This window comes from Crocuta crocuta, unplaced genomic scaffold (assembly GCF_008692635.1).
Source record: "Crocuta crocuta isolate KB4526 unplaced genomic scaffold, BGI_CrCroc_1.0 scaffold384, whole genome shotgun sequence".
Classification (NCBI taxonomy): Eukaryota; Metazoa; Chordata; class Mammalia; order Carnivora; family Hyaenidae; genus Crocuta; species Crocuta crocuta.
Window position 1 is genome coordinate 1,183,684 of NW_027532182.1, and position 26,665 is coordinate 1,210,348.

Sequence of the window (26,665 nt, forward strand, 5' to 3'; positions counted from 1 at the left end):
ACTTCTGCTCAGGTCATGATCTCACGGTTCGTGGGTTCGAGCCCTGAGTCCGGCTCTGTGCTGACAGCTAGCTCAGAGCCTGGAGCCTGCTTCAGAGTCTGTATCTCCCTCTCTCTCTGACCTTCCCCCTGCTCATGCTGTCTCTCTCTCAGAACTAAATAAAACATTTAAAAAAAAAAGTTTTAAAAATGGCGAATGGATATGTGGATGACGGATGGACACGGACAGATACACTGAAGAACACATGTGGCTGGCTGGCTGGCTGGAGAAGAGGACTGCATACAGACGGAGGGATGTAGGTTTATGAAGAGGTGTGGAAGAGTGTATGGGAAGGTGGGGGAGAATTTGTATGGGAGCATCTTTGGAAGAATACGTGGGGGATCCATGGATAGAAGAGAGGATGTGTGCTTGGATAAGCGGATGGTAGAGAGGATGGATAGATGCATCAGCCCTGGAGGGATGTGAGCAAAGATGGGTAGCTGATGAATGGACGGACAGAAGGACGTTTGGGAGGATGAATGGGTGACTGACTGGATGGATGAATGAGTGGCTAGGTCCAGGGGCCAGCCTGGGACTGGGAGGTGACACACGGGTTGCAGGAGGGAAATAGCCGCCCCATGGCTCGTCACCCTTAGCTTTCTGAGCCGCCCTGGTAGGAAGCAAAACTCCACTGGAGCCATGCGGAACTCTGCTTCTCTTTCAGGGGAAGAAGAATGCGCTCGTCCTCTTCCCTGGGGAAGAATCACAAGCTCCCCACCCCTCCTTGCCACGGCGAGCCGGGGAGCGCCCCTACCCAGGGCGGGACCTCTCCACGATCCCATCTCCTCTCCTAGAATATCCAGCCGCTGGTGAAACTCGGAGAGATCACTCTCCAGAGAGATCACTCTCCAGCCCCGTTCACATGGAGCCTAGCGGAGAGGAGGGGTCGGAGCTGGACCCAACGGGACTAAGGTTTCAGGACCCAGCCACCCCCTTGCCCGGCCAGAGGCCGCCCTTGCAGCGGCCGGGAGAGGAAACCGCTGCGTCCCGGGGCTCACAGGCTCCCCGGGGCTCCGCGGCCGCAGCCGAGGCCGCGCGGGCTTACCGTCTCCGCGGGGCACGGGGCGGGGGCGGAAGGGCTAGCGCAGGGGAGGGCTGCTACGTCTTTAAACCTCTGCCGCTGCTTAGTCACAGCCCCCTTGCTTGGGTGTGTCCTGCGCTCGCTCCCTCCCTCCCTCTTAGGTCACTCTTTCAGCCCTTGAATAAAAACTGCACCCAACTTCCCAGGCGCCCTCATTGCCCAGCCGGACCCCAGCCCCCGATAGGCTCGGGCCGCCCAGCTCGCCCCGCGCTCCGCCGGCCCCCGCCCAGCGCACCGGACCCCGCGCTCGCCCCCTCGGTTCGCTCGCACCATGGACAAGTTTTGGTGGCGCCTAGCCGGGGGACTGTGCCTCTTGCAGTTGAGCCTGGCGCAGATCGGTGAGTGCGGCGGGGGGCAGCGGGAGGGAGTGGCCGGGAGGCCGGGACGGACCCTGCAGCCACCTGGCTGAGCGGGCCCCGGGGACCGGAGGCGAGCGGCCGGCGAGCGGCGTGGATTTGGTTAAGGAGAGCGGGGCGAGGATTTGCGCTAAGCCCTTGGAGTGTGTGTTGGTGCGAAGCACCGTTTTGCTGAAAGGAAAAGAGAAAGAGCGGAGAAAGTTGGCCGGGCCGGCTGCTGCGCGCAGTTTGGGGTGAGGTCGCCGGCGCCGGAGCACAAGGCAGAAAGTAACCGTACTCCTGGTGCGCGCAGCCGGTGTCTGGACGGACAGACTCCTGTGCCCAAGGGTGCTGGAAGCCTGGCTGGGCTGTCGTCGGGCAGGGCAGGGCGAGGCGGGGCGGGGGCCGGGGCTATTAGCCAGGTGGTCATAGGGAAGGTGGTGTGAGAGCCGGTGGCGGTGAGCCTTCCAGAAAGGGGTGCCGGCGCCCTGCGGCTCCCCAGTGCGCCTGAGCTCCAAAGCTCTTCCAGTTGGCTCCAGTCACTGACTATCCAGCGCTTGTGGGAACTTGAACCAGCTCTGTGAGGTTCTGGGTTTCCACGAGGTGCCAGCCTGGGGCAGGGAGTGTGAGGAGGAAAGGCAATGACTGAGCAGCTACTCAAACCCCCTGCTCCTGCCAATCAGTTAGGGGAAATCCAGACAGTAACGTGGCTCATGTTCCCAGCCTGGCAGCCCCAGAGCAGGGAGGGGCGCCCGGGCGTCAGGGTGGTGTTAGGCACCCTGGAGCTGGGGCTGTATCTCTCAGTGGCTGTGGAGTGGGTGGCGGCGCGTGAGGCAGCCTGGTGAGACCGAACTGCACACGTCCCTTCCCTTTGTCCGTGTATGTACAGATAATTACATGGCTGATTTGCTTATTGCTAGCAAAATTAATTCTTCTTTTAAGAAGTGCCAGCTGGGTCATTAAGACAGCTCAGCCTATGCTTAATTCCACTCAGCAAGTATTCATTAAACCCAGCTCTGGGGGTACCAAAGATACAGTCTTACCTGGATACTTCAGACTGGGGATAAGTGGGGATCGAAGATCCAGATTCCTGAAGCAGAAAGAATAATAATGATAATAATCATAATAATAGAAGAAATAGAAACCAGCCAGCATTTACTGCACACTTTCACTGCGCTAAATGTTTACAAGTGTTACTGTAATTTGCCCTCACCGTGGCCCAGCGAGAAGCATCCTGTTACTAGCCCTGTTTCAGGACAAACTAAGGCTCAGAGAGGTTAAGTAACTTGCCGGTTCTCACACAGCCAGAAGGATTGGTGCGCATGTGAACCCAGGTCCGTTAGTCTGTGCTTAGTGGGAATATGTTAGACTGCATGTATGGCATGGATGTACTTGGAAAGAGTTTGGGGATGGAGGGTTGAGGTGGACCAGAGGCCATCGGAGGCTTCCAAGGCGAACTGAGCTCCAACAAGTCTTTGAAAGGCAAAAGCACTTGGGATGCCAGGGAAGAGAAAACCTGGAGTGCAGGGAGAGGCCTGGGCCGGGCCTTCTCTGTGACCTCCAGGGAAGTTTATTTGTATATTACCTTCCCTGAGACCTCCGGGGAGGTTTATTTGAATTACCTTCTGGTGATGTCTTCTGCTTTGTTTCTGAGGATCTGGCTCCTGACTCCTTCCAACTGGTCTCCCTGATTCTTCTTAAGGGTCGCATCCCCAAATATTGACACTGTCCTGACCCAGAGACTAGAGGGCTCCCTCCTCCCCAGGCTTTCACGGTCCATCTGGGCAGCGTCATTTGGAGGTAGCACAAAAAGTGCCAGTGGCAATAACTGCCTGGGCCTTGGCTTTCATGTGCTTGTAACGTTGTTTGGAAGGAACTGAGACTTGGAAGGGAGACGTGACTTAACAGCAACTTGGCTGGGCGGGCAGGGAGGGGAAGGAGGAAATGGGGGGTAGGAGAGCCAATACTATTGCCCCAGCGCCCCTGTTGGGAGTGGGGGGCCTCCAGAAGACAATGAGGAAACTTTGGAAAGGAGCAAGGGTTTGGGGAGGAAGAAAGGGTCCGTGCTTCATACTCGAAAGCAAAAAATAGAGAAATGGCCAAATGGAGTCAAGCAACACTGAACAAGAAATTAAGTTGGAAAACAGACACTGTGAATTGGGTGTCATATGCAGGAAGAAGAAGAGTAGCCCTGGGTAGAGGGCAAGTGGGATGAGCTCTCCCACATCTTACCGCCTCCCTTCCCCTGTGGGCGGGAGGTCATTGCTGGGGAGTTGCGCCCCTGGTGTTGAGAAAGAGGGGTGCATCTGAGAGCTCTTGGGGGTGATGAATGCCCTCTGCTCCCTGGGAGTATGAGAGTCCTTTCTTCCTGGGAGTTAGGGCTTTGGCTGTGTTTTCCCAGGTGGAGAAGCAAAAAATCCATCACACTGAGGTTAGCATCAGTTAATTCAGTTATTCACCAGACACACATTGGACCTCTCATTTCCTGCAAAGGCGCTGTGCCAAGTAGGCGTGTTTGAGGCTGACAGCCAGTAGGAAGTGGTTCCATTTTCTTTCAAATTGCCCCACGCGGAAGCAGCATGGGCAGCAAGGAATTCTTAAGTTATGACAGGCCCCCTTCCATTCATTCAAAAAATATTTCTTGACTCATTGTCATAGACTCACCAATGGGGACTCCAAGGACCATTTAGAAAAACCCTTCTTTTTCCCATGGAGGAAGCAGAGCCTGCACAGAAGGGAGGAGTGACTTTCCCTGTTGCAGACAGACTTAGGGCTGGACATTTTCCATCCACAGGGCTCTGAAATACCCCCATCACCAAGGACTCCACCTCTGTCCCCGTGGTGAGCCTAACGCTGGTTTGATGCCCTAAATGCTACCTTCAACATTCACTACAATTTTTTATTTTCTCTATAATACACGTGGTTTGAGTTTAAGATAAAGAAGAATGATACATATTCCTTACCACAAAACAAAGTTGCTTCTCGAGGAAGAGCCTCTGTACTGTCCTGGGAGCTCCCAGGGCCTCTTGGAGCATGGCCGGATCGCTCGGAGTTAAAGAGCACCCCTGTTTTCAAAGCCTGGCTGCTACTGCAAAAGAGGGTTCCAAGTCCCAGGAAGTGCATTTACTGAGAGCACTGGCTCTGGGCGAGGCATTCAGCCACAGGGGTTGAATAGATTATTCTCTATAAGCCTCATGATGTCCTAAATATGTTTAGTTAACCCCATTTTCTAGACCAAGGAGTCGAGGCTCAGGGAGGTGGCATGACTAGCCCGAGAACACACAGCCACAAGATGGTGGAGTTGGGGTTTCCCATTGTCTAACAGTCCCCCGTGTTAGACTCCGATGCTTATGCTCCTTTGATTCACTGCTTTGGAAACTGTGTGTGGATGTCGTTCCCATATCCTCCGCATCCCTTGTGACCAGCTAACGCGAAGCCTGGTGTGAGAGGCTTTCTCGCTCCCCCTGGCAGGCTGTGGGCTCTTAGCTGCTCTACCCTGCCCTACCCTGGACTGTCTCTCCCCAGTCTTGGCCACAGCTGTCAAGAGATGCCAGCCTAGTTATTTGTTACTAAAATAAGTCAATTCCCTTATCAGAGCCCAGCTGCCCTTCTAGACATGCTCTCATTTGCAGGCTTGGAAAAAAGGGAGAGGCTGTTCCTTGTCTAAGAGACAAGTTAGGGCAATGTCCGATGCCTGAAAATTAAGGAGGAGGCCTGCAGAGGCCCTCACCCTAACCCTGCAAGCGCTTTAGATGTGTTGACCCAGAAAGCCCCTCCTCACACACTCACTGGAAACCTTCAGTGTTTATTTAGCAGGCTGTCCGTGCCCCAGAGAGGGGAAGTCTTGGGGACCCAGGTGGTAGGCTGACATGGTTTTCTACAAAAGTCTAGGGTCTTGAGCTGAAAGGCAGAATGGAGCTTTAGGTGACATGCCATCTCCCAGGTGAGATTTCAGATCAGTCTACAGTGTCCGGGCTGATGGTTTCAAGCTGGGGTTCCCTGACAGAGTGGAGGTGGGCTGGTGCTGGGTCTCCCCATCAGCAGGTCCCGGCCGGGACTGGGCTGTGCTGGGGCTCAGCTAGGGCTGAGCTATGTTTCCCCAGCACCTCTGTTTCAGCCAACTCCACCCAGAATCTAAAAAGGAAGTGGCTCTTGTGAAAGAAGAGATGAAGCAGGTGGCAGATGCTGACAGACAAAGCATGGTTCTCAAAGGGGATCTTTTCTGCTTCAGAAAGAAATTCTGGGGGATTGCACAGTGAGAAGCTGATGAGTCAATTTCCTTTGTGTTCCTGCTTGAATGGGAAGCACACAAGTGTTCTTTAGACTCATCAGGGTAGACTAGTGCCTCCTACCTTAAATTCAAACCCCGCTTTTCACACACTGAGCAAGTTGAGATGCTTTCTTAAAAAGTGCACTCCCCCAAAGCTGGCCATCAAGGGTGTGGGAAGCCAGACCAATCCAAAAGAGGTAGAAGGGGGTGTTTTCTAGTCTGTGGTTGTGGAGTCTGGCTTGGCACGGATAAAGTGATGCCAAAGTTTCTAGGACAGTCAGGATTTCAAAGTGCAAATGTTCTACCAGTTGACACATTGTATATATTTTGACTAAGTGTCTATATACTTTTCTACCAATAAATGTATAGCTTCATGTGATTAGAAGTCAAAAACTTTGCAAGGCACCTCACTCAAAAGAAATTCACATCCTTATAGCTCCTTAATGGATTGAGTGTCTGATTCCATTCATGTCTGGTCCTGAAAATGTGTACTTTGGAGAGAAATATTTAATATTTCTCTGCCCTCCACTTCTTGATCACACCGATATGTGAAGTACAAGCTACATATTTGACTCTTGCTTGCTGCATGTGGGCATGCGTACATTGAGGGTGTGCGTGCGTCTGAGCCCGTGTGTCTGCACATAATGTGAATATTACAGGTCAGTCCTTAAGAATTTATCAGGTGTCTTCTGTGGGTCCCACACTGTGCTGGGTACTACAGAGGAATTACATGTCTGAGGTTGGCATGTCTGAGCTGGGCCATTTTAGACTGTAAGGCTAACAGCATTTCTGAGCTGAGACACAGCAAGGGAGGCTGGAGGAATCCATGAAGGAGAGGAAGTGGGAATAGGGACAAGATAGGATTTGAATATATGAAAAAAACGGAATGAAAAAGGGGTGTGTCTATTTCTGCTACCCTGCTGTTAATTTACCCACTTTCTAGTAAGTTAGTCAGCTAGGCAGTGTATTCAACAAACGTCTACACAGTGCCTCCTCGGCGCACCAGGCAGTTTAGGCACTTGGGGACTCAATGTCGGAAGGCCACGGTTCCCCACCCCTGACGAGCTGGCTCACGGTGGATGTAGTGTATGGCTTCCTAGGTAATGGCTGACCATGTATCTCTGACTTCTGCATACTGGACTCTGGTAGTGCACCCGCCCTCCCAGAGTTGTGAACAACCATAAAAATGGCTCCAGACTTTGCCAAATTGGTGGTGGTGGTGGGTAAACCCACCCCACTTTGAGAATCTGGTATCAGAGGAGGGCGGCCATGCCAGTAACCTCCCCTCCGACTGTGCGGTATCTGGTTCTCACAGGGTCCCAGTTAATTAGCCTTAAAGCTCCACAGTAAAACCATGCAGGGTGGCCTTTTTATCTTTTGGGGCCAAGGGATGCTAATGACTTTCACACTTCGCAAAGGGGGAAAACCCAAAACCCATCATCTCTTCTATTATCCATCCTCTCCAGGACCCTGGGAGCCCCCTGACATCAGGGAATGTGTAACATTCTTCTTCTTCTTCTTCTTCTTCTTTTTTTTTTTGGTGGTCCCAGATCCGAGGGTTGGCCCTAGCTACCAGTAACTGTTAAACTGAAGTGAATATCCAGAATATAGATAGAAGTAACTTCATCCTGTGTACAGAACATGCTGGACACCATACATAGGATGCAAATACCTCTGTGTGTCTTTGAAAACACTGGAGATGGCTGTTTTGCTCAGGGCAGCGCTGAGAAGGGCGCTTGGCCGGTCAGCTGCCCACCACGGGGCTCTCATTTGGTCTGCCCCAAACAGGGAGATCGCCTGTCTGTTTGTGGTTTTGGTGGCTGCTTGCTGTGGCCGGGGACGCCTGTCTAAGGACAGGGTTACCAGCCTCATGGGCCAAGAAGGGAGCGGGAGCCAGGCAGACGATGACTCCAACCCCCAAATTTAAGCCTCAAAATAAAACACTCCCCAGCAGCGGCCCACGTGGAGGTCCGGTTATTTTGGAGATGCTGATCTGAGGTTGAGCCCCTTCCTGACCCCCCCTGCTTCTGGAAGGTGGTGGCAGCTGGGAGAGAAGCTGAAGGGCTTCACAGAAGATTCTTGCTTTCTCCATGGGTTTTCTGAAGCCCCTGAAGGGGCAAGCCTTTGGGGAAGCCTGCTGTCTGCTGGGAAAGCCGCACTGGCTACACCAAACCATGCCACCTCCCCTCCCCGGCTCGCTGAGTCTGGAGTTGCCCATGACGGGGGCGGGCCCTGCCTACCCAGGGGTCATCTGGCCGGTGAGACACGGACACGGGGGTGTCAAGCGAGGAACGACGGGAGGGTGTCGTGGGGGAAAAGAGCATCCGAAGCCAGATCTTCCTGACTGTGCTGTGGGCTGGCTGCCTGGGTGTGTCCACCCGAGGCAAGTGGCCCTCCTAAGTGCAAGTGTGGGCAGACAGGTGGGTGGGGAGGGCTGAGTCACCCAGGAGGTGATTTGCAGAACTTGGGCCCCAAAACTCTTCCTCGAGTCTTCAGCTTTTCAAAGTGAAGGTTAATTGCAAAACTCCAGCGGGGAGAAACGACTCCCATTTGCTATGGTGTCATTGCAGGTCTCCTTTGGAGGTGCTTGTAAGTTCATCTTTCTTCCCCACAACCTTTCTTGACAGTCGGAGAGGGCTCTTGTATCTTCTGCACTGTTTCTTCGCAGTGAGTTGTGTGTTTCTGACGATAACGATCACCACAATTAGTAGCAATAGTAAATACTTACAGGGCGCTAGCCATGTGCCCACACTGGGACCTTCTGTTTCCTGTACACTTGCTTGTTTAATCCATACACCAACCTTATGAAGTTGTGCTATTATTAACCCTCTTTTAAGCCATAGGGAATTTGAGTAACTTGTCCAAGGCCGCAGAGCTCTAAGGGATGGAGCTGAGATTCAAACCTAGGTGGTCTGGCTACTGGGGCCAAGCTCTCAGTCACTACTGCGTTTCTCTTAGTACATGAAGACAGCAGGGCCCCCAGAAATCCGGATGGTGATCACTGGTCGTGCTCTGGTTGTTTTCATAAACTCCATTGGGGAATCAGGTGTAGGTCGGGCCATAGCATCCACAGAGGTAGCTTTGCCCTCCCTTTGTAGACATGATGTCAGAAGAAGGCTAGAATTGCAAATACGAAGGAGAAAGAAGTGGCCATGGAAAGTTCTCCCCACTTGTACTCTGAGCGGCTCATTCATTCCAATTCCTGCATAGAAGTTCTTCTCTCTTCTGTATGGTGGGGAGTTAGGGAAGGGAGAGGATTGAAAGGGATGCAGGGTTGAGTTATTTGTTCATTATCACTTCACTGCTTGGCCCCTGGATGAAGGGCAAAGGTCGCTGATTGGTGCTTCTCCACCATGTAGGGCTTTGGCTCGTGAATGGAAAAAGCTGGAAAAGGAGTCAGTCAAATAACAGGAACATGTTTGCTCTCAGTGCAAGGGTCCTTGGTCCCGGGGCCTTCTCTTTACCAGCTAGAATTGATGAGGAAGGGAGGAAGCTCAGAGGAAGTCATCAGGGATCAGGCTACACTCAGCCTGGCATAGGGAATGGAACACAAACTAAAAGTGGATGCACCTCTCCTTCCCAGCCCTAGCCTAAACCTAAAAATGGCCTGGCTTCTGTGTGTCCCAGCAAGTGACCCTTGCATGGGGAGGTGGGGGAGGTGGGCAGGGTTTCCTTTGGGTACTTTGCCTGAGAAACAAGCCACCCAGGAAGAGTGGAGGCAAAGCCCCCTGGGCACATCTGACTCTGTCTATAAGAAGTGACCCGTGCATTCTGCCTGAGCTCAGAGGTTCACATAGATTCCTTACCTGTTTGAATCTCACTTGAGCTGGTCTGAAGTGCCTTCCATGACACCAGTCATGGGTCTAGGCAGCCTCTTGTTCCACTTCCTCTCTCAAAGAGAATCTGCCGAACCATTAGGGTGATGACCATAAAGCCTCTTCCCCAGTGGTCATCATTATGCAACTTGAGATGCCAGGGAGAAGCCGACACTTCCACGCAAGCAATTCCTGGTCTCCTGCCACCGGTCTAGAAGTTGGTTTTTGCCCAGGCCCCCGCCCCTAGCCTTCACACACTCCAAAGGTGGTAAATGTGGATCTACCATCTGCCGGTCACAAATGCTGGTATTTCCGGGCGTGAGGTTCGAGAAGCAGACCCTGGAAGTCTTACGGCCTGCAGGAGACCAGTGGGTGTCACCGAGTCAGGCCCACTGCCGCCGGCTTGTTGCACAGTCCTGTTTTCCTGCAAAGGGAAGACACAGGCTCAGGGACCTATAAGAGTGCTGGTCACACAGAGGTAGACCAGACCCGAAGAGGGAAATGACACCGCCAGAGAAATCTTTTGCCAAGAAGTTCATCTTTGCAGAGGATCTTCTGTCAAGGGCAAGTTGGTTCCTCAGCGTCAGCCTTGGGGGTCAGGTACATCCCTCCTGACTTCCAAGTGTTGTCCTGTTTCTCCCTGATAACTCATAAAAACGTCACAAGCATATCTCCATCTAAAAGAAAGAAGTGTCAGGGATGCCTCTGAGCTGTGCTTGGCCAACTGATGTCTTTCACTGGTGAGCCGAGAAGCTCGATAGGGAAAAGTTCATGCTTTATGTACATTATATACATGTCTGTATTGCTGTAGCCCCCAAGTGTCATTTCTCCAGTTAATGTAGATGCTCAATAAATATTGGATGGCTGGGGCGCCTGAGTGGCTGAGTTGGTTGAGCGTCTGACTTTGGCTCAGGTCACGATCTCACAGTTCGTGAGTTTGGGTCCCACATAGGATTCTCTGCTGTCAGCATCGAGCCTGCTTTGGATGCTCTGCCCTGCCCCCATCGCTGTACCTCCCCGGCTCATGCTTTCTCTCTCTCTCTCTCTCTCTCAAAAAAAAAAAAAATTGGATGCCCGACTGAATGAATGAAATTTCTAGATTTGGCAAAGCAATCTTTCTCATTTACCTTTAGTGATTTTTATAGGTTTCATCCTTCCCCTCCCCGCCTTTCTGGTCTATAAAAACCTTTTAATTTTACTTTTTCTAGTGTCCCCTGTAGTTATCCTCAGACCTCCTTGAAATTACTTTTCCCTGCATTCTCTTTGAGTGTATCTTTCTTAAAGTCTAACATGTCAGGCAAGGCGGGGGAGCTTCAGAGCTCGTTAGGTCCTGTCCAGTAGGACCGGGATCCTGATTTCCTATAGGTCTGTCTGCCGCTTGGCTCCGGCCCTTCCTTCCAAATCTGGTCTCAAGTATAAAAAACCCCAACCCTCAAAATCATGTTCTAAATGACACTTAGAGAAAACATGTTTATGTTTGGCCACTCTGTTAAGAAAAAAAAAGGCGGGGGGAGGAGTTGTTTCTTTCAATGGTTTAAAAACCTTCCATTCCAAAGACCACTTATGCCAAACCAGAGGTTTAGTGTGGTGCAGTGGAAATCGAGTTTGGCTTTGGAGGAGGGCTGTGGAGAAGGAGTAAGGGCTGTGAAAAGGGGCAGACCTCAGGTTGATTCCTCCCTTTGCCGCTTCAGGGTGGCGTGAGCTCAGGCGGGGCACATGTTAAATGTCTAGAACAACATTTAGCATGTGGTGTCTAGAGCTAAGTGTCTAGCACATGGAGGGCCTCAAAAATAGAACTGGCTATTACGTTATATTATTATATTCCAGTTTGCTGAACAAATCATTTCACCCCTATTTACCTTCAATGTTCCATGCCTAAAATGAGAGGGTTGGATTCTAGTCGATCTATAAAGTCCTTTCCAGGCCTCATGTTCTATAAATCCACCTCTCTGTGGGCCACGAACACCTAAGCCTCATAAAACTTAATGGAAAGAATAACACGACTATAATGCAGTGCCAAAAAAAAAAAAAAAGTGATGCCTGGTTAGTATTAAATGTCAGAAGTGAATTATTAATCCATGCGAGAAACAAGTCTATTCACCCAGATACACTCAACCTCAGTGGGCAGGCGTGACTCTTAGGAACAAGGTGCTTTGTTCAGAGGATTCAGCTGATTCCTTTCAATTGCTTGGGCATCAGCATGTGAAGAAACTTGGGCCAGAGACGTTAGGAACATGTCTTAGTCACACAGCTAAAAATACAGGAAGCCTGTCCTGGGATTATCTGCAGGATCTGAATGCAGTGCCCTTTACCTGAAACTGTACTTTAAAAAAACATTGCTTCAAGTGACCAGAAAATCTAACTCATGAAGAAGAGAAAAGGTTCTGTCCTTCACTCTCAAAGTTCCATGCATAACCTAGGTTTCTCAGTCCCCCTAAAGGAAACGCTGTAACATGTTGGTGCAAAACAAACCATAATATTCAGCCAAAGCAGCACGTAGAGGATGAGCTGTAGTAGCCTGTGGAAAATAAGTAGGGTGGCAATGAGGGTCTTAAAAAAAAGAGCAAACAAAACACACACCCACCCACCCACACACACACACACACACACACACACACACCCCAGGGCACTGGCCAAGGCAGACTTTTGAGATGGCAAGGTACTGCTTCTGCTGATAACTTTCCAGATTCTTGCTAAGATATTTATTTCTTTTTCATAAAGCCAGAGAAGCCCTATTTGCTTAGGAAAAGAAAAAAAAGAAAAGGAAAGAAGGAAGGGAACCTCTTTCTGCTCAGGAAAAGACAAAAAGGAAAGGAAGGAAGGAGGGAAGAAAGAGAGAGAAAGAGAGAGAGAGGAAGAATGAGAGAAAAAAAAGAAAGGAAGGAAGAATGGAAGGAAGGGGAAAAGAAGGAGGGAGGAAGGAAGGAAGAAATAGTGAAGAAAAGGAAAAAAGGAAGTTGTAAAGATGGCACTACTTAAGAAGCGTGCCAAAGTGGGTCAGGGACTAAATGCCCTGTCAAGGCTCTGACCATCTGCCAGTCACTGGAAGTCCTTACTGAGATCACATCCATCCTGGGTGTGCCCATTTCACATCCGTCTAGAATCTGTCAACCAGAAGCTGAAATAAAATACCAGATGGGTTCCATTCTCCTGTCACACGCAGTGCCCTCAATTATCGCTTCCTCTGTACCTCCAGCCAATCCCACAGACACAGCATCCTAGGAGAAGTGACAACCGCATGCAGCCAGCGGAGGTTTGGTGTTTCTCCCTCTTAGTCACGGAAGGACTGTGGGCACGACTTGCCTTATGGTTTGTCCATTTCGCCAGCTCTAAAATGGTGATAAACTCACTAAATCAGTTCACTAAAAAGTGTAGTGTGATTGGCGCCATGGAAAGAAGGGAGGGCAGTGGGAGATCTAGTTTCTGTCTTCAGAGAGCTTCTTCTTACAGTTTTGAGGGGGAAAAGTCAAACCGATGAAAGAGCTCTACCAGAGGATGTATCTTCCAGTGCTGGAAGATGACTCTCTGTGAGTGACAATTGTGTAGGCTTCAATGGAAGAGGTGGGATTTGAGGACAAAGTGGATGAGTGTGTGAAAGAAAATGGACAGAGAGAGGAGAGAATGGGGCAACCCACTGAAGTGCAAAGCTTGAGCTGAAGACTTCAAGTGGGCGCAAATAATGTCTGACCTGATGGGGTCAGGAGAGGGCTCAGCCTGCCCGAATAAGAGAGGCCCAGCTGAGGAATGCCAAGGGATGACTTTGGACAGATTCCAGGTGATCACGTGTCAGCGGCGCCATCTGCAAGATCCGATTCTTCTGCTCCCGGGACAGAGGTGTTTTCACGACACCCTCTTTAGAGGCTGCTCGACAGAGTTCCGAAGTGGGGCCAGACCCCAGCACCACCTGGGATAAAACTTCATCAGCTTTGGCCATGTTGGACAGTGGCATCTTACGAGAGTCCCAAGCAAGCCCTACAGCGCCAAGAGCAAATAGACTTCATGTCCCGTTGGTTACCAGAGGCTGCCTGCGGGGCTGTGCTCAGAAGCTAAACCTTGACTCAGCCTCGGACGCTGCTGTGGCACTTTCTAAGCCCTAGCAAAGCATCTGAAAGCCCTCCTATACCCTTGCCTCTAGTACTGTTACTGAGTTAGTGATGTCTGCCCCAGGCACGGGATGGAGGGCCCAACCCCTGTCTCACGGGGATAACATCACAGGGGAGCAGCAGGCTTTTCTGGTTTTCCCTTCTGACAGTTGCATGTAACTGGGACTTGACCCACTCGAATCCAGTCAGCAAGTCCTTCTGTAGGCTCCACCTCCTTCCAGAACACAGTATAAATACAGTCTGTTCCCTGGGGGAGTTTGGTTGCTTGAGCCCTCTCTTGGGATTCATTCGCACTGCTTTCCCGTCACCCCAAGTGAAGTTCGATGCTGGGAGCCAGGAATCTCCTCTGTTTGAACCAGAGCCAGACGCCTTGGCAAAAGGCCCCTTCTCCGCATCAGCTTCTCCATCTGCAAACTGAGAAGACAAAAATGATGCCTCACCCATGGGGGTGATAGGAATAACTAGCTAATGTGAGCAAAGCCTTTGAAGATGAAAGGGTTGTAGGCACACGTTAATTACAACTTTTATCAGCCCTGGAGCCTCTGCATTCTCAGCTGCCACTTGGGGCTCTTCCGTGCCTTTTCGGTGACTCCCCAGTGCAAACAGTAACAGCATTCCACAGACTGGCCTCTCTGGGTCCCGCTTGTAACATCTGAGTCAAGAAGGCTGGATTCTGAATGCGGGCGCGCAAGCCCACCCTGGACCACTCAAGTTTCCCACTATCCATGCCCAAGGGAGAAAGCAAGCCCACTGCCTGGGCAGGTATGATGAGACAGAACCAAGGTATTAACAAAAGGCTCCACCAAGAGTCACCTAGAAATAGCCCCCGGGTGAGATTAGGACACTCCGCTCTAATTCCCACCGTGTCAAAGCCTAATTGTGTGACCTTGGGCTACTGGCTTTATCTGTCTAAGGCTTCAATACAGTGTGTGAACCACCTGGGGATAACCGTCCCTCTGCCTCCCCCGGACCTCTCCACCTTTGCCTGCTGGTGTGAAAGTGTTTTGTGCGGCTAGGCAGGAGCACGTGATACAGAATTACAAGGTCCTATTATTACCGGAGGGAACTTTCGCCTTTATCTCTGTCTCCCGTTGCTGGTTGACCCCAATCATTGAAATTGTATTCTTCGGAATGTTCACCAATCTCTCCAGAGCTGCCGTCCCCTCCTGAGCAGGGCTTATCTAGGAGGACGTGGTATGTGCCCAGGCTTCTTGACTGTGCCGTTTCCTGAGGCCTGTGGGTGCAGTCAAACTGCCAGGAATGGGAGTGCCCTGTTAAGCTGAATCACAATGCTCCTGCTAGGCTAACTCAGTAACAGTACCAGAGGCAAGGGTATAGGAGGGCTTTCGGATGCTTTGCTAGGGCTTAGAAAGTGCCAGCCGGGCCGGGCCCCTATAGCAGCAACAAGGTATGGATCCAAAGAGGGAGAAGAGGAGAAAGGGAAAAAGGACCCTACATGAGAAGCTATCCTGGGCTGGTGACAAAAAGCCAAAGATGATGGCATGTCAAAATGGGAAAGGATGGTGGAAATTATGTGGCCCACTCGTTACTGGACAGATGGGGGAAAGGCATCTCAAAGACGCTGCAAGGGACTTGCCCGAGGTCGTATAACTAGTTAGAATCAACACTCTGGTCTTCTGATTCTCAGTCTAGTGCCCTTTCTGTTTCGTACTTTGAGAAGATAGAGGAAAGGCACTAAACAAGAGGAGGCTGGTAACCAGGTCAGGAAGCCTGGGAGCACAAAGAGAGGACGCTAAAAGGGGATTGGGTGTTTTAGCACAATGGGAAATAGTGTAGGTGTTCACACTCCACTGGAGCCTTTACTGTTCTTGGACCTGGTTTCCTGTGCCATACCTTGCATATCCATATTTGGTGTTCATCTGAATCCTTTTTGACTTAATGAGCGTTTGGAAACCAGAAAGCCCAGCGCAACCTGGCCTGGCTTTTGCCCAGCCTCTCTGAGCAATTCTGTGAGCTGAGTCAATAATCAGTGGTTTTCAAATGATTCATTTGTTCACTCAACACATGTTGATTGAACAGTACCGTGTGCCAAGAGCCCTGCCGGGCACTGGGGATACGGTTGGGAACAAGGAAGACACAGTTTCTACAGTTTCTACTCTCATGGAACTTACAGTCTATCTGGGAAGACGGAGGGTAAACAAATGATTACTCCTTTATTGAATTACAGTTGCGGTGAACGCCATGACAGAGAACCACGGGGCCTTTGAGAGCATGTGACGGGGAGCCTTCATCTGATCTAGAGCATCAGGGGAGATCTCTGAAGCCCAGTAGTATGAAGGGCAGTAACTGTGTTTACGGAATGTCCCCAGTTCTGTGGAGGCCCTATTCGTTGAGCTTCTCAACCCCAACAGTGCTCAGGACCAAGAAACAGCCTGGCGGGTGGGCCCCAGACCCCTTCAGCAACCCCAGCCGAGGCAGCCTGTCTTCTGGATGCCTCACACTTGGCTCATTGAGTAAGAGAGCAAGCAAAGGAAGTTCTCCTCAAAATTCTGAAAGCAGCTGGGTGGTAAAAAGAGAACCATGGGTCCCTCCAAGCTGAGTGAAGCTTTTATTATTATTATTATTAATTATTTTAATGAACGAGACCTTTAGAAGTATGTGTTGGGGGAGCAAAGTGACCCAAACTCTGGGAAACAAAAAGTGTCCTATGGTGCTGGAGTTATTTTAAACCATGGGGGAAAAATCATAATTTCCTTAGGAATCTTGAATGGTAAGCCTTGGTTTAGGGTCAGATCTTATTGATTTTATTGATTTTATTACGAGTTTCTTGGGGTTTTTTTTTGTTTTGTTTTGTTTTTTGAGCACTTTGTTGACTGGAGCTGGGGCTCCGGGTTTGGTTAGTGTGAGCGTGGGGAGTGATTTTCAGGCTGACTCCCAGCAGTCACGCAGGTGCATCTCTTGGGTCCAGGCAGCAGGAACGGGCAAGACCCCTGGGTACAGACGTCCAACACCTGGCTAACAGGACCTGACTCTTTTATCTTCTTTGTTGCTGGTAATGCTTGGAGAGGACTTGTAGATGTTGTCGGTAACTACTTGGAGATGATGTGCCCCCATGTAATTCCTGTCTGTCACATGTTTCTTGGTACACCGTATCAGGGCAAGCCAGCTGAGTATCTCTGTCACAGAATAATGAAACAGAAACCCTTGTAAAATGTTATCTTGGACAACAAGAAATCTGGAGGCAGGACGATTTTAGGAGCTCGGTGATGTTATCAAAGACCCCGTTTTCTTCTGACTTCCCACTCTGCCATGCCCATTGTCTTTGTACACGTTAGCTCTCTTCATAGTCTGAAATGGGCTCCCAAAGTTCCAAGCATCCTGTGAGAAAAATAGCAGTATCTAGCAGCAGAAGGAGGAATGCTTATTCACAAATGTCTCTCCGCCCCACCCCACCCCAAAACTGGAAGAATGGGTTTTCCAGAAGTCCTGACTTCCCTTTCTTTTTCACTGGAAGAATGGGGTCACATTCCATGGAATGTGGACAGATAACCAGTCATTGGCTAGGAGAACTCTGACCACAGTGCTTCACTTAAGCCAGTTATGATTTACCCACTGGAGCTGGGAGCTGGGGCCTCACACTCCATGAAGGACACATTCAGGATCTTGAACAAAATCAAGATTCAATTAGGAGAACTTTGTTGCACTAATAGCAATGCCTGTTACAGTGAGTGAGGCCCCAGACTGTGTCCACCCACTTAAGTAGAATTGTGGTTGGAGACTGTATATAGAGTAAAGAAAAAAAGCAAAGCAAAGTTCTTAAGTTCCTCAGGCACACCCTCCGTCTTTTCATGAGAAGACACACCTAATGGGTAGAGTTCACATGGGGGACACACTGCATTTTGACACTTTGTGGCTTATACTCAATCATAAGAGCTCTGACTATCCTTTTTTTTCTCTCCCAAAAAGCATATCAGGGAATAGCCTTAAATCTGTCATAATTTACAAGAAACAGTCAATTGTTTGCACACTTGAGCACGTTATTATTAGAAACTCATTACTGCAACCTATCTGAGCATTGCTGGAGCTGCACCATGCATGTGGGCCACTAATCTGTAGTGATCCATTTAGAAAGAATTACTATGTCCTTGAATGAGTATCTCTTCCTGTAAATTATGAGACGACCATCCCCAAGGGAGATAGCTAGCTTCCCTTTTCTGTAACTACACTCCTAGAGTGTTTTGATGTGTGTGAAGTGTTTTCAGCTCCATTATATAAGCCAGCCCTTACATTAACTTCATGGTTAGCACTATTATCCTCCTGTATAGGGGACAAGTTTAATGACTTTCTTAAGGTCATACAGCTAATTAATGCAGATTTGGGACTTGAACTCTTGGTTTCCACTCCCAGAGCTGATGTCACCGCACTGTGTTGGCTTCCAATGGACCTGACTGACTGCTTTTCAAGGAGTCTGAAATTGACTATTGAATTTTATATTAATAATTGCTCCTTCATAAGCAGGAAAGCACTTTCCTAATAATTTCTTTGAGTCTGAAGTTCAAGGGTCTAACATCTTAACATTTTAATGAGCCCAAAGATGAGCAAGAGGGTTTTCTGGGACGGCAGCCTCCCTCCATGCAGCTAGCTCATGAATCTAGTGAGTGGCACGTGGGGGGAAACTTTGGGATTTTGTTTGTTTGTTTGTTTTCACCTAAATATCATTAAAGGATTTATGGTGACTACATCCAGGAAAGAGAAGCCCAAGAGATGTTTAATACAGACCTCAAGGAGGGGTCTGCTTGTTTTGGGTATCTAATGATGAAAGTGCTGGAGGAAATGGATTCTATTAAACCAAAATGATTTGTGGTTTATTCTGAGGATGAATTTCCTGACCATGAAGCTTGCTGAGCATTTCCGTGGGTAGCTAGTTCCCAATCTACCTCTGGTCTTTGGAGAGGCATCCCTTGGGGACAGCAAAGGCCTTGGGGAAGAAAGGCTTCCCATTGGGCTAATCACTCAGCACCTTGTACTTCTGTTACAACATGCATTGTGCTGTGCTGTTGACTTGTTTAATATCTGTCTTCTTCTATGAGCCGTAACTTCCACTGGGACCATGACTGTGCCTCCCTGGCTCAATGCCCGGGTCCAAGGGCTTACCACATGGGGGCTGAATGACACCTTGCTGAATGAATGAAGCTGGAACTGGAATTCTCTTTTCTGAAGGCCTGTATCCACTTCAGTGTTGGGGTGGTTTTGTGGGATTGTAGTTTACCATCGTGGATTCAGGCCGTGATCTCTAAATTCAACCAACAGTACTTTATCTATCTGTCTGTGTCTGTCTATCTGTCTGTCTATCATCTATATACCTACCTATCTTTTATCTATGTATCTATTTATGTAACTATCTATCTACCTATTTACCTACCTGCCTATCTGTGTATCTTTCCATTTGTATATCTGTCTCTATCTATCTATCTATCTATCTATCTATCTATCTATCTATCTATCATCTATCTAATCTATCTATCTATCTACCTATCTATCTATCATCTATTGAATCATCTTTTCTATCAGAATAAGAGACAAGTGCTTAAAAGCAAAGGAGGGTCAGCTAGCAGGCCACATTGCTCATTCACTCCTTCTCCTTTGTGGTTCACACCACCCCAATTCCCACCTCCCCTCCCTAGTTGGCATCCTCTAAGAAACAGTCTCTTCCATGACTTTCTGCAAGGGCACCAAAGGGAAGTTGAATATGCGCAATGTCTGACCACTCAAGATGGATGTGAAAGACAAGAAGGAAACATCTTCTGTTTTGGCAGAGGAAAAATGAGGCAAGGCTTGGGGGAAGCAAGCCTTGGGTCCTCTATACTCTCCTTGCTGGGGGCACAAGGAGGGATTCCCCGTGGCTCCCTCTGGGACATATTTGGGGCAGCTCTCTCTCCTTTCAAACAAGCGTCACCAGATAAGCCCCGTGTTCCTTTAGGACTGTTTCTCAGGAAACAGGAAATGGCTCCTATTATCTGTTGGCGCTTCCTGTTCTTTATATTGTTTGGAAGGCAAAAGTCAACAATCACTTGTGCATTGTTTGCTTTGTTAAAAACTGGAAAATTAATTTGGTTTCTTCTCCGAAGGAGCTTCCTATACCCTCTGGAAGACATTCAGAAACCAGCCTCACTTCAAATAAGCCAGGAGGGAACAGTGGCTCTTCAAGCCGGATTTCCTACCTGCTTCTGAAGGGCTGGCTTTGATACACTTCAGTGCCCGGGAACAAGTGCAGGCTGTCAGGGATGTAGACGGCGAATTGGAGTCTGGTGTCCGGACGCACAGAAGGCAGCGTGGGTGCTAGAGTTAGGCCCTCGTTGGAATCCTACCCCTCATCACTTATGTGGCCTTAAGCAGGTTACACAATGTCGCTAACCCTCAGGCTTCTCATCTGTAAATCAGAGCAACAATACCTACTTGTCGGGCGGTGTAAGAATGAATGTGATCGTGTACATGAAGCCGGCGACAGCATTTGTCAGTAATCAGTGTGAGCACTGTGATTATTAGACCCCGGACCCCTCCCCCACTCAGCTCTAACTTCATTTCTGCTGCACTTAAGAAATGCTTCCCGCTGCCTTTGGAAATGCTTCCCGCTGTTCCATTTCTGGGCAGAACATTAGCCAGCGGACTAGGATTGGATTTGGTGAGGAGGGCACCCCACATGTGCTTACGGGAACGACTGTTGCCAACCAGATAGAGCAGCCTGGGATGTTCCGGGAACCTTGACCGGCGCGGCGGCCGGGGAAAGCCAATGGGGAAACGCACCGCAGGTCCTGTCTTGTCTTGCAAAATGACAGTCTGTCCCCTGGGCTGCTTGTCTCAGCAGGACCAGCCTCTTCCTGCCTTTCGTCCTGGGAGTTGGTGGTGGGGCCAGAGGAGGAGCTGGTGTTTTCCTCCCTCTCAGGTAGCAGCGTTTCTTTACAGCGCTGTTCTCCAGCCTCACAGTATGGAAGGGCCCGGAAGGGCAGTTTAATGCCGTAGCTTCCTTCTCTTTCTGGAAATGTTAGAATTTCCCAGAGCCCACTTCCTCCCCAGAAGCCCAAGCTTGGAATTTCCTGGTCGTGGATGAGGGGCCAGCTTCTGAGTGTATCAAGGGCCCCGCCATCCATCACTGGGGGCTTCAGTTCTCTCATCTCCAAAAATACCATTAGTTGCCTCTAACCGCTTTAATTGTGCCAGATTCTAAAGAAAGGAAGAGCTGGCCACTCCCAGCCACACCTCAGAAGTGACTAAGGATTTTGCACCTTTTAACAGGAGTGTTGGCACTTTTGTTGGATTCTCATTTTGCTTTTAATTTCATGACAGTGTGGCTGTGGACCGTTGTCCAGGCTGAAACAGAAGAGTATCAAAGCACAAAGGGCGTTTTGTGGTGTAAAGACATCATACATTAGAACCTATGGATACCCCTGTGATCAGGGGGAGCTATGGCCAGTCGTTCAAGATTTATCTCCCTGTGGGAGAAGGAAAAAGATGGACATTTACTAAGCACCTATTATGAACCAACCCCAATGCTGCCGCTTCGTGTATATTTATGATCTAACTCCCATAAACCCCTCTCTGAGGTACGCACACAGCCGATATCCACCAAATACATGATTGAATTTCATCAGAGCCATTTTACAGGCTGAGAAACTGAGGCTCGTAAAAGTGAAGGAACTTGCCGACGATGGTTCGGCTCTCATGTGGTGGGGCTGGAATTCAACTCAGAGCTCCCCTCTCCCTTTTAACATCACACCGCGGGCTTGCATGCAGCTTTATGGGAAGCTAATCCTGTTCTCCCATCCCCAGATCCAGAGGTCTCAGATCTCGAACATTCAGAGCATCTCCTTTTCCTGAGCATCGGGGTTTTTCTGGCTCCTTGCAAATGAAGGGCCTTGAAACAATTTAGAACGGCTGGGAGTTATCTTCGGGAAAGGAGGTGATGGGACCTGCTCCCCCTTCCCCCTTGGCAAGGCAGTGGGACCTCCAAGACCGCTAAAGGTCGGAGAGTCAATGGGGGGCGGCGTCTCGCTTCCTACGAGGGCAGGTGGAGGCGGCGGAGAGCAGTGCCTCACTTGAGGATTGTCTCACAACTGAAGAATGGTTTGACTTGGCCCGTGATGCTGAAATTCACTGTAGGGAGCACTGGGGCTGTTTGTAGTAATTTAGGAGGAGTGTCTCTTAGGAAAGCCATAATTCTGCTGTGTTTCTCTTAATCGAAGCCAGTCTTTCCCTCCAGCTTCGATGGGTCAGGTTCTAATCTCTGTGTGCTAGAAGGCATTTACTTGGCGTAATCTGAGAGCGGGAACGTTCTCTTGTTGTGTCTATTGTCTCTTTCTGCTGGCCGTCCACCCTGCCTGGCGTACTGGGCCCAGCACCTCTGCCTGGATTCCAGAGCGCGATGCCACAGGGTCGCAGGCCAGAGGGAGCCGCTTATGCTCCTGGGGGGAGGGAGTTGGAGGAGCAAGTTAGAAAGAAGCGGAGACTTCTCCTCCTCGAGATAGGAGTTTGGGTCGGTTGGGGATCAAGAGGCCACCAAGCCCAACTTCCTCCTGGTCTGATGAAGAAACCGAAGCCCGGGGAGATAAAGTGACTTCTCCAAAGAGACTGACAGCTTGTCAGGAAGAAGCCTGGCTCTAGACCCCAGGTCACTGGACTCTTCGATTAATGCTTCTCCCATTAAACCAAAGGAACATTTATTGGACACCGTGCTGTATGTTGGACACTGGGGATATGAGGGTGAACAGGCGTCATCCCATTGGAACCCACTTTGATTTTAGGGGTATCACATAGGCAGGCTTCTTCCTCGGATGATGTCTTACAAATAGACAATCTATCAGACAATACACGATGATGTAGAGTGAGAGCTACATCTCTGGATAATTAGGCTCCTGGCTCCTGATTAAGTGGAGGGCTTGAGTGGCTGTTACCAAGGACACAGTGGATGGCTGGCTAGTTAATCAAGAGTCCAGTCAGAGTACGAGGCACTTCATATTTGAGCTATCTTAAATACACTTGAATCTTTACGAAAACTGGCTCATGCTGACCGAGCACCAGGCACTCGGCTGGGTGCCAGCTCCTTTGCTAAGTGTTTCAGGGGCTTTTCTTCATTTAATCCTTAAAAGCCCCCCATGAGGTAGGCATTGCCTTCCTTCTACTAGCAAAGAAATGGCGAGGCTAACATTCCTTAAGAGCCCACGCCGGGACTTGGAGCCAGGCGTTCCTGAGGTGAAAGGCTTTGAGCATGGCCACTATGCCATCGGACAGGATCAAGGGTAAGGTGCTCCAGCACGGGTTCCCCATACCTCTACAGGGAGGGTGCCCAAGACGCCGGCTGGCCAGGAGGTCCCTGGCTGCGTTAGATGGCTGTGAGTAGGCACCTCCCAGCTGCTCCATCCTTCCGTTTGATTTGCCTCCATGAAGTTGAGGCCAAGCCCTGGCAGGGACAGGTGCACCCCACTTCCACCAGCTCTGCACCCCAATAGAACTCTTACCCCAGAAACCAGGTCATTCGGTTGCCGGCGTCTTTGCTTTCAAAGGGTCCCCTGTGTACCTAAGCCCAAATCCTCGGGACCCTGGAAGGCAAAGACGAATTCCCAATTTGATTTTATCTGTGTGCGGAAGGGGAACAATTTCCTTTTGCTGGGTATCCAGGCACACCGAAATCCCCATAATGAATGAGTAAAATATGTCCATAAGTTTACAGAAAAGTGTCAGACTGCACAGACTGTCTGGCAAAGCAGCCCCCATCATTCTCTATCATAGAACCCTCTTTTATTGCCTATGAGGCTCTCCTAGTACCCGAAATTGCCTTGTTTATATATTAATCATTTACCTGTATAGTATCTGCCTCCCCACACTAGAGGGGAAGCTCTTTGATGGGAGGAACCTTTTATGTCTCCCTAGCTCCCAGCTGTCATGTCTGGTACACAACACTTGTATCTTCTAGAAGGCGTTTTGAATGGGCACCTTGCACCATGCCCTGGGGATACTAATGGTGACATGGGAGGCCGGGATTCCATAGGAAGAGGCTCACTTGTCCTCACCCTGATGTTTTCAGAGCACTTCTCAAATATCCATCGTGAAAGGGACCTGGGCCTTCAACAAGTCTGGTCTCTTGCCGTGGCCGGTGGCCATTTATTTTAAGGAAAATCGAGTCTTATTAACTTGGGCAACTTCCCAGAAGTGTCATTTGTTACTTCCTCCATTTTCAAGCCTCCTGGATCTGTGCAGGAGCCATGTTCCTTAAAAGCAGGAAGTTATGTTTGGCCCATCACAGCTAAACATGAAATGGTAAAGATTTTGGTCCAAACCCCGTGGCTTGAGTCGGATTGAAAAGCTTATCAGAAATGAGTTCTCTGGAACCTGGCATTCAAGACTGGCATCTGTTGTCCCAGATGAGATTTCACAGTTTGAAAGCCCAGGAAGGGGTGTGAATTACAAGCTATTAGCTCACGGGGCAATTGTAACTGTACCGATCCTGGAAATCTTTTGGCCCAGATTTTTAAAACCATGCCCACAATCCAGCCTCTCCTGCCATAGGGCTTCTGCTTTGGAACATTCGCATTAGTCTTGAAAGCATCTGAGGAATAAACAGTAGTAGTGTTCTCGCACTGGGAAGGAGAGTCTGCCGCTTGTGTGAGCGTGCATGCGCGGACACACCCACGTGCCGCTTCTCTTTAGCACAGAGACAGAGAGAATGAGAAAAGAGAGTTTGAGTCATGAAAATGTGAATCGATGATGTCTGAGGCCTCCGAATTCGATACCAGTGGAAATCAGAACTCACCTTAGCCACTTGGAATACTTGTGTTTGCAGATAAATACTTTCCCGGCTACATCTCTTCCCTGCTGATGTGCTTGAAGAACGGGAGTCATCCAGACACATGATTCTTATTGTCTCAATCCACCGCTGGTCAGGATTGGTTGTAAATGAATTGTAAGAACAGGGCTATTGGCAACCAAGTGCCACGGCTTACAAATCCCTTTCCTTTCACACAAACTGCAGCAAACTCACGGCTATTCCTGGAAAAACTTGCATGCTCGCTCAGTTGCATTTGGGTAAGATTTTTTGAGTGACAAGGAAGGAGGCCACTGGGGACAGCAAGGCACCTGGTGCCCATCGGAGTATGATCGGCATCGTCCTTCCTACAGATTGCGGTGGTGTCGTGAGGGTGCTGAGAGGGAGGGAGGTGAAATCATCAGGCTAAGGGGTATCTGAATCAGACGCCCACCGTCATGGGAAGAGCAGACCAGGCGGGAGTTCAGTCCGTTCATCAAGCTTGGCCCTCTGAGATGGCCAGCTCCGTCTAGGGCACAAGCTTCCTACGTCCCAGGGCAGGACCGACTTTTCTGTGGAATTTTTCCCTTCTCATTTGGTCCATTAACTACCCTCCTGGAGGAGCGGGTAGTAACAGCCCTCACTCACCAGCTCTATTTGCATGGCACTAGCAAATATTAACCCAATGACGCTCAAACCGTCTGGCAGGAGGTATCACCCTGAAACCCGCCTGGAACTTCCTGAAGTTAAGCAGTGAGAGAGGCATTTGTGTGTGGCAGCTAAGAGAGAAGGGACCCGGCTGCCTGATCTGCTGCCCGTACAACCGCGGACAGGTCTCCTAACCCCTCTGGACCTCAGTTGTCTTATCTGCAATATGGCTTGATGCTAATAATAGCATGCACCTCATATATTTCTTGTGGGGATCAAATGAGACAATCAGTGCAAAGCATCTAGCACAGATCCCGGCACACAGTAGGTGCTAAATTAGTGTTAATATTACTGGCAGGCCAGCCAGAGGCCCAGCAGTAGGAACTATAGGATCTTCAGTGTCCCAGCCACACCCCACAGTGCACTGGCATTTCAAGCCCCCGGGGTGACAGTCTTTGTGCCCCAAGAAGAGAGGTGTGGCTTTGGTGAACAGTCTGGACTGACTCACGTCAGAGACCAGGTGTCATCCCCGGGCTGGCCTCCTCCCCCTGCTGCTTCAGCGGTGGGATGTTGGGGTCATTTGTGCTCTGAGCCTCACTTACTTCATCTGCAAAATGGGGATGATGACTTGACCTCTCCAAGGTGCTCTGGGGAATCACATGTGTGAAATCTCTTACAGCCCCTGGACTAGTGTGTGACTCAGAATAGCAGCTCTATAAACTCCGGAACCTTTCGTTTATCCCTGGAGAAGATGCTGAAAGAGATAGGCGGGAGGAAGTAGAGTCAAAGTCGGAGGTACTGTGTGGACTGTGGTAATGTTGGACTCTGTGGGCCTGGCGGTCTTGTTCCCCTCCATCTGGGTGCCTCTATCTTTTTTTTTTTTAATGTTTTATTTATTTCTAGGAGAGAGAGAGAGACAGCGTGAGGAGGGGAGGGACAGAGAGAGAGGGAGTCACAGACTCTGAAACAGGCTCCAGGCTCTGAGCTGGCAGTCAGCACAGAGCCCGACGCGGGGCTCGAACCCACGAACCGCGAGATCATGACCTAAGTGAAAGTCGGACACTCAACCGACTAAGCCACCCAGGCGCCCCAGGGTGCCTCTATCTTGAAGGACAACAGCCTCACCTCAGTGTCTGACTCTATACATCTTGCCAAGTGCATTGTTACCCAGCCTTGTCCCTCTAGAATAGGATTAGAAATTCAGACTTTGCTGCCTCCTCGCTATAGGAGAGGACTAGGGACAATTTTCGGGAGAACTTTAAGTTGCAAGGCAATTTTATACTTGAGATGGAGGGAGGAAATACAAAAATAATCATGCTAAGCCTGTATCCCTTGTAAAGCATTTTTACACATTTGCATTTCACTGGGGCTGCAGCCTGGGAGCTGGGAGTGCTGTGCTAAGTACTTAACACCGGACTCTGTTTCCATAGCTATCACGAGGAGTGACTAACCCTCTTAAGGCTCCAAATGCTTTGGAGCCCTGGCACGTTGCAGGCCTTGCTAAGTGATTGCCATTGCCGTGACTGGCCTGTACCGTGGTGGTTTCCAGAGTGTTCCACTGAGCCTGCTAGAAAGCACTGTGCGGGGTGTCAGGAAAAGTGGGGGGGTGGGGGGGGGG

The 26,665-nt window shown here is 49.8% G+C and overlaps 1 protein-coding gene across 4 annotated transcripts in view; it reads left to right on the forward strand.

Moving 5' to 3' along the window:
- Window positions 1-1,216: 1,216 nt before the first annotated feature.
- CD44 (CD44 molecule (IN blood group)) overlaps window positions 1,217-26,665 on the forward strand; it is a 90,201-nt gene continuing 64,752 nt past the window's right edge. Inside the window, exon 1 of one of the 4 annotated variants that reach the window (XM_077777513.1) lies at window positions 1,217-1,458. In XM_077777513.1, the coding sequence (XP_077633639.1) occupies window positions 1,392-1,458 (67 nt within the window). In that variant the 5' untranslated portion in view covers window positions 1,217-1,391. The remainder of the gene's footprint in view (window positions 1,459-26,665) is intronic. The other 3 variants (XM_077777514.1, XM_077777515.1, XM_077777516.1) reach the window with 3 other exon arrangements.